The sequence below is a fragment of the Chelon labrosus genome, assembly GCF_963514085.1.
Source record: "Chelon labrosus genome assembly, chromosome: 18".
NCBI lineage: Eukaryota > Metazoa > Chordata > Actinopteri > Mugiliformes > Mugilidae > Chelon > Chelon labrosus.
The window spans coordinates 7,693,195-7,701,025 of NC_140351.1; the positions used below are offsets into that span (position 1 = coordinate 7,693,195).

At 43.7% G+C, this 7,831-nt stretch overlaps 2 protein-coding genes across 3 annotated transcripts; one reads left to right on the top strand and one right to left on the bottom strand.

Annotated features, from left to right (window-relative positions):
* Positions 1–2,827, bottom strand: fbxo45 (F-box protein 45). Its single transcript, XM_084566730.1, has 3 exons — positions 2,280–2,827; positions 1,189–1,545; positions 1–1,103 (listed from the first exon to the last, which is right to left on the bottom strand). Exons 1-3 carry the CDS (start codon positions 2,604–2,606, stop codon positions 918–920), a joined length of 870 nt encoding a protein of 289 aa, XP_084422856.1. The 5' UTR covers positions 2,607–2,827; the 3' UTR covers positions 1–917.
* Positions 2,828–3,368: 541 nt separating this feature from the next.
* Positions 3,369–7,831, top strand: fam168b (family with sequence similarity 168 member B). Of its 2 annotated transcripts, none has more exons than XM_084566717.1 (7): positions 3,369–3,484; positions 5,798–5,881; positions 6,001–6,087; positions 6,270–6,412; positions 6,527–6,725; positions 6,811–6,935; positions 7,020–7,831. In XM_084566717.1, the coding sequence occupies exons 2-6, from the start codon at positions 5,812–5,814 to the stop codon at positions 6,921–6,923; spliced, it is 612 nt and encodes a 203-aa protein (XP_084422843.1). In that variant the 5' UTR covers positions 3,369–3,484; positions 5,798–5,811; the 3' UTR covers positions 6,924–6,935; positions 7,020–7,831. The 2 variants fall into 2 exon arrangements, with proteins under 2 accessions (XP_084422843.1, XP_084422844.1); XM_084566718.1 differs by having other exon boundaries at positions 6,004–6,087.

Consider the following 7,831-nt stretch of genomic DNA (forward strand, 5'->3'; position numbering starts at 1 on the left):
CGTTGTTATCGTATGTTGTAAAAAAAAAAAAAAAATCTGGTTTGGAACACGTACTGTAGACGGCGTCAAAGCCATCTGTGTTACGCAACATTAAGCCGTCTTCAATCTAAGAGTGGCACCATGTAGACTTTATTTTCAGGCCTTATAACTATACAGTATCTGTAGTACCATAGATAAAACCAAGAAATAAATAATGTGTATTACTACAGTAGCACATTAAAAAGGACAAACATCATGTTACAGGTATAGTTTCCACCATCACTAGGTGAGTTTTTCTAAAAGGGGAGACGGCCCGGTCCATGCACATGCGGGACAGTTGGTCCGCACGTCCTCGATGTTTACCCTACGTCAAAATAATATATAACATCATGTCACATTGATTTGGCTTTAAAATATTAATATCCGGTCACAGATTATAGTTAACCCACGATGCGTTGTTACCGTTGACTCGTGAAACACTGATAACAACTACTGTTTCGCTTGTTAAAATGGTCACCTTAGAGTATTTGCCACGGTTTAGAGTAGTTTTGGCCTCATTCAAACCCCACATAAAACGTCAAGTAAATGTTCAGCACGTGTGAGTCTGAATTAAAAGATTCCCCCGTCCTGTGAAAGAAACAGTCCAGCAGCTCAAGTGTAAAAGTGGATGCTTCCACTGTGATTCGGAAACATGAAAGTGGCGGTCCCGACACATTTCCCCCACCCCTCCACCCCCCCTCGTGTTCTGTCCAGTCCAAAAACTGACTCTGGGCTCGTGTTGAGCTGTAGTAGAAACGCGGACACCTCTCTTTTGTTTACGTGAATAAAGTTGTTTGGAAGAGACAAGACCGCTCCAGACCTCGACATGGCACGACAAACAGGGTCTGTTGACAGGAGAAAGCCCTGCACTTTTAATGGCGGCACGGGTTGTCCTGCTTCTAGCCGTCCAGAGGTTTCCCCAGGTACACCATGGTGACTTCGGTGTTGCCATAAACCGCAGAGACGGCGGGGAAGAGGCAAGCCTTGGGCAGTCCACGAAAAGCTACTCCGAGAAACTCAAAACCCCTCTCGAAGGCTAACGTCTTGTCATCCATGTCCAGTATCACTCGTATTCTCTCTCCGATCTGTGGACAAGCACAATCACATTGTAGTGCGACAACAAACAGGTTTAAAGAAAGCAGACATTGCGTGTGTTTACGTGGCTCCTACCTGATATTTGGGTGCATTGTTACACTGTGGGAAATTTCCGTTGACCTCCCCGTTGTGGAGCAGGTTGTTGTCGACCAGGTTCCAGCCCCAGCTCTGGTCGTCGCTGCCCAGCAGGGCCACGTAGCCCTGGCACTGCATCGCCGCTCTCTTCGTGGCGATTCCTATCACGGCCACGGTGCCGAGGGGGCCTTCCCACCAGATCTCCCAGGCATGCCGCCCTTCCGAAAAGCCGATTTTGCCCCGCGCGCCGTCTGTGCTCTGGGCTATGGGGTTGCGGTGCAGGGTGAAGCCGTTCTTCTTCACGTAAACGTTGCGGGAGCAGTCGTGGGAGCTCAGAGCATGTTGGTAGGACTTGAGCTGCAGAGGAGGACAATGTATTGATCATCACGGGTAGTGACACGGGGCTGGAAGCTTTTGGTATGTGTTGGTTACAAAATACTGTTTAATATGAATTAATAAACATCCTCACAGTCAGATTGGATGGAAATAATATTGAGAACATATTGCGGTCATACTCAAAATCTTAAACTGGATCTTAAAGAAGCATTTGGCCTCTATGAAGTTGATCAAAGTGAGGTTCGGGGACCTCTAAGTTAGTTTATTTGCTTTAAAAACTAGATTTAACTTTCAGTGGGCCTACTGTTTCCCTCCATGTGATGCATTCAAGCACATTAGTAAACAATAAGAGTAAAGATGGAATCCAGTGGTAACACAGAGCTCCACTATCCAGCTAACAACAGCTAATCTGTTCCCTCACTCAAATCAAAACTAGACCAGACTCCATTTAAAAATCTGCCCATTTAATGAGTGACTTCAGGAAGTACACACGTCTGCTCTGTCACTTTGTGCACCTTTATAAAAGACTTTGTTGAGAAGCCCTGGAGTCTTCTGTCATGTAGTGGTGTGCTTTATGGATTCGTGAAGAAGAAAGCCTTGTCAGCTCATGCACCGTGATCGCAAAGCAGAGGGGTCACTAAAAGGGCAGATTCCTGAATGCAGTTCGTCATTGATCACATTTCTGTCAAACCCAGGTAACACACACACACACACATACACACGTATATGCATACATATAGAAGTGGTAGACCTACTTTCCCCTTGTAGGTGGGCAGGTTGCACAGGATGTCAGAACGCAGAGCTTCGTCGCTCAGCGCCCTGGTGCAGAGGCTGCGCCACACCTCGCTGTTTTCATCCGCCAGGATATTGTTCCAGTGCCAGCAGACCAGCGAACACCGCATGAGGTCGGACAGCTCCAGGTAGGAGAAGATGTGCTCCAGGACCCGCGCTGGCAACCTACCGGCCACCCCTGCGCCTCCAGCGGCTGCGGCAGCGTAGGGAGAGCCGGCGGAGCTGCAACTGACTGCCGCTGCTGCGCCCGAACAGGAGGAGCCTCCTCCCCCACCGGCCGCTCCAGACATTATGCCCCTGCTCTTCACCGACGACACCAGCCGAGCCAATAGTTTCACCTTCCACCGTAGAATGATTCCTAGTATAAGTTAGACAACAACATTTTAGCAGTAAATCCGCGCATAGGTCGCAGTTAAACCACAACAGTATGGACCCTACTCTTCCCAGTTCAATGGCTGAATGGAAGCGATGCGTCAAGGTCCTGAAAGAGTGAAAAACTCTAAATGCGCCGCTGTCAAAGAAATGTGAAAATTAATTAGTAACATTATCATTTACTTTACATGTTCATGAAAGCAGCCCAAAACAAACGTTGACACGCTGTCGGATAAAGCGAAGCCCCCTGTTCGAGTCTAATTTATTTTATTGCCTTGAAGGACCGCGGAGCAGACACAATAATGAGCTCACGGATTGTAGCAGTTGATGCAGTGTTTTGGTTATAGATTGACATAACGTCAAAGAACGCGGAAATAAAACGGTATAAAATTTATTTAAATAGCAAAAGACGACACGTTTATTTACTAATAAATTATTTTTCGCAAGCTATTTTTTTTATATTTTTTTTCTATTGATTTATTATCGCCCTCAAAAGGTGATTTTATTTATTAAATAAATAAAAATATAATAGGTAAAACAATTTATTTAATGTATAACCCCCCCCCACACACACACACAAAAAAAAAACACACGACAGGAATAAAAATGGATAATCTGATTAAAAATAAAATATATAATTTCATGTTGCTGGACCACGTGACACTACACGGAAGTGACGCGGGGTGCTCAAAAGAGTTAAGCAAAGCATCTGGGAGCAAAACACCAGCTAGCTTAATTTTCATTTTTCGCCAGAAGACCAGAGGGGGAGACTATCGGACGGTCAGAGCTGTCAACAGTAAGTTGTTTTTTGCGTTAATTATGGAGACGGGGACATTCGCGAGTTTACGTCTCCGGTGCCGGGACAGGCGCGTTACTGCAGGACACAGCTGTTTGGCTGCCTGCCTCTCCTGAGCTATGCGGCCTGTTGACAAGCGGCCCCCCATCTGTCTGCTGTCCGGGGACGGTCCAGCGGTTTAGCGCGGTCAAGACAGGTGATTAGCGGGTCACTGGAGCGTACCTGCAAAGGGGAACACGCTTAGCTAACCTTGGGTGGTGCAGCCCACACGGCTTGTGAGCTAAGCTAGCTAGTGGTAACAAAGCCCCGCTGCGTTCACCTTTCTAAATTCTTCCACTTAAAAAGGTTGCCATCTTTATTTTTTGCGGGCAACGTCACCTTTAAGAAAATATGCGAAGAGCATGTTCATGACCAGCTGAAAACCAGCTTACCATCAAAGCACCGTTTTTATTTACTCGTTTTTAATTAGTATTATTATTATTATTAGGATGATTTACAAGCTATTGCATTTCTTCACACTTTTCCCTGTTTTCCTCAATGTGTTTTCGATAGAAGATGACAAAAAATGACATGAACACATCTGAATTATTGATTTACACAGTGTTTTGGTGTTTTTCTACTCCTAATAATGTATTTTTTTATTATGCTTTGTTGTTTCCCCCCCCCCCCCCCCTCATAAAGACTCATGCTACAAAATAAATATGGGGTTTTTACCATCTCTGCATATGCACACTGTGATCATATTTTAATGTGCACAAGGCAAGAGTAATTTCACAGTTTTATTATTTTGAGGTCGTAGTTCATTCTCTGCTTAAAGGTTTTATTTGACTTGTAAAGTCATGTAGGGATATTGGAGCCACCGCTAGAGGGCGACACAGAGGCTGGAGCAGCATACTACAGCTGGAGGTCGAGGCCTCTGCAGGAAAATTGAGTTATGAAAGCTGTATTATCCTTAAAACACCAAATTTAAAATGTGTAAATGTGACAAGCCATGTCACAAAACTGTCTTAAAGTTAACATGCAATTTACAGGGTAGTGTTTTCTATAATATATGTTATAGTAAAACTAAAAAATACAATTAAAGTTGAAGTAGTAAGATTTATTTTTTTTGTATTTTATTTATTTATTTGATTTTGTTAGTAGACCCTCCTTTGACATGATAATTAATTTGTTTTCGGTGTGTTTGAAAAATCCTTTTTCACCCTACTGTACAACTGCCTAATAAGTAAGAGGAATTTATTTTTCAGCGCTTCCAAAAGGCGCAGAAATTATTCTGGTTAAAAATAAATGAATTGTATTTAAATGTACATGCAAAGCAAAGCAAATAATAAAATTAATAAATACAAACATAAATAGGGTTGTCCACGGTGGATCGTAAATAACAAACGCAGCAAAAATGACGCTACACAACAGATAATTGTCGACCAATACCATCGGTGAATGTTATTTTATTTGCTGATGGGCCGCTGGTTGTCAACAAGGCAAATATCAACCGATGCCAGCTGATAAATCTGTGCATTCCTACATTTTATGCATACATTTGCTTCAACAAAAATGTTGTATTTAGAGTTTATGGTTATCTGGAGAAAGCACGTTGAGGACAAAGAAATAAATGTTAAACATCTGCTCAGCTGTGGCCATGACCTGTCAAGGTCATTCCACATAAGTCGCTGCAAACCGTCACTGAGGAGAAATGCATGATCATCATCATTTTCGTTCCCATTATCCATGAAAAAAAAAACTCAAAATCTAAAGCGCTGTAATTGGACCTCTGGACTAAATACAGTAGACGTAGAGGTTTCTCTTGGCATCAGTGCTGGAGATGTAATCTATCTGGTTCCACTCGGGAGAGCTACAGTAACACGGCTCTATTAATAGAGTTGTTGCTAACAAAGACAGAGCTTCTGTCTAAACAAAGCAAGCACACCGAGTTTGTTCTGTTAAGATTGCTCATGTGTGAAGTTGAAATCATTTTTGTGGTGTTGATTGGCCAAATGTGACGATTGTTATTTATGGGTTTTACTCAAAGCCACAATGATGCGGCTACTCACTTGTTCACACAAGCCGTGCACACATTCACACACTAGTGCCAAGAACAGGGAGCAACTTGGGGTTCATTGTCATGCTCAAGGACACTTTGGCATGTGCTCCACAGTTCAGGCATCGAGCTGCTAAGCCTCTGGTTTTAGGACAACCCGCTCTACCTACTGAACCCACAGATGGTCTCTGCTTCGAATATAAAGTTGCTGTCGTAAATCATTCTCCTCGCAGCAGCCGTTTAAAATCATGCTTTCTGTGCCTCTTTCATTGCAGCATCCGTGACTACAATGAATCCAGTTTACAGCCCTGCACCAACAGGGGTTCCCTTCACCAACACTAAGGGTATAGGCTACCCAGGTAAAGTGATGGGTTGATGGGCTGATGTGTTGTGCTTTAGGCGAACATCTTAATTGCAAGGAAGTGCCAAGAAAAACGAGAAACCTATTGTTGAACGTTTGATCTCTTTCTGGTGACAGCAGCAGGATTCCCCGTCGGCTATGCGACAGCTGCCCCGGCATACACTGCCAATATGTACGCAGGAGCAAACGCAGCCTTCCCCAGTGGTAAGAATAAAGTATTACTGAAACCTTAAGAATGCGCTTGATTAAAATGATCTCATTCAGCTGATTTTATTTGAATGAGCTATAAGCATAACGCGGGAAAGAAACACCTGTGCAAATGGGAATCTTGCAAAATAAAATTAGCTGAAGAAACTATAACGTGCTGTGTCTTCCTCCTACTCCAGGCTACGCTCCGGGCACTCCTTTCAAAATGTCCTGCTCTCCCAACACGGGAACCGTCCCACCTTACTCCTCCTCACCAAACCCCTACCCTGCTGCTGTTTACCCTGTCAGGAGCACCTATCCCCAACAGAACCCCTATGCACAGGTCAGTTTGTTTGCAAGTTTCCCTTTTATCTCTATTTTACCTGTTTCTCCTCATTGAACTCTATTCAGTCTTTTGTTTTGAGCTGTTAACAAGTCATTCTCTTGTGTGATCCAGGCGTTAATACCTTCACAACAACAAGGCCCCTACTACACACAGCCACTGTATGCTGCTCCGCCTCATGTTATCCATCACACGACGGTGGTCCAGCCCAATGGGATGCCTGCAGCTATGTACGCCCCGCCTATCCCTCCTCCCCGCCCAAATGGCGTCGCCATGGGAATGGTAGCCGGCACTACCATGGCCATGTCAGCTGGTGAGCCACCGCGGTCTATGACTTAATTCATTCATCTTATTATATTAAATACAAATGCAGGATTTTAACTCTTAACTGTGTCCAGGGACTTTGTTGACAACTCCATCACCAGCGCCTGTTGCCCCTCACCCAGTCACGATGCCAACATATCGGCCCCCTGGCACACCCAGCTACAGCTATGTGCCCCCACAGTGGTGAAGAGAGGGACGCGTGAGTATGACACGTGTGAACTATCAATATACATAAAACATGCAGATTTAGGTTTTATATTCATGCATGCTATTCTCTCTGCAGCTAAGAAGACGGTAGATATGCATTCACACTCTACTCCAGTGTTGAAGACCTGCCCTGGCAGCGTCTGCAACCAGTTACTCTTCTTCCAGCATAATGTGAATCTTATACCCAACTACATAGAAAGAGGCCCATTTGGATAGGGAGGGGGGTAAAGAATAGGCCCATCCCCATCGTCCCTCTTAATGGAACATGGCTGCATTTCACGCCGCACCCCCAGCGCCAGCACCTCTGCAACTTTCTGCATATCTCACATCAAACTGCACCGCTCTCCATACAAACTTCTCGTGGACTGTCATGCAGGATTTTATAGCTTAAACTATTAAGTGGTGAAAAGGGAGTTTGGAATAGTCTTTTCTTTTGTTTTAATTTGGGGGATACATATGATGTTGAATGCATGTGTATATATAGATATATGAAGTAATGCTAGCTCAATCTACCTGCTGTGACAGATGCAAATTCAACAAGGCACACATCCAAAGGAACTAAAAAAAAAAAAAGAAGTAATAATCTGCAATGCTGAATCACCAGTGACCATGTCTTAAATGTGAAAGAAAAGTCAAGAAATGTTTGTTCATGCAAAAATATACCTGCACTATCAAGCGCAGTCCAACCTGTACTATCTTCACCGCTTTGTGTTCAGGTCAGTGATTATTGTTTCTTTCAGTGATGCAGTGTATGCATTATGTCTTACCATTTTTGTATTTTAGGAAAAAAAAAATTGGACTTTGAGTTTATGCCTCTGACTGATGGCCATTCCACCACTTATCCATTCTAAGTGTTTTACTTTCAGCATATATATATATATATATATA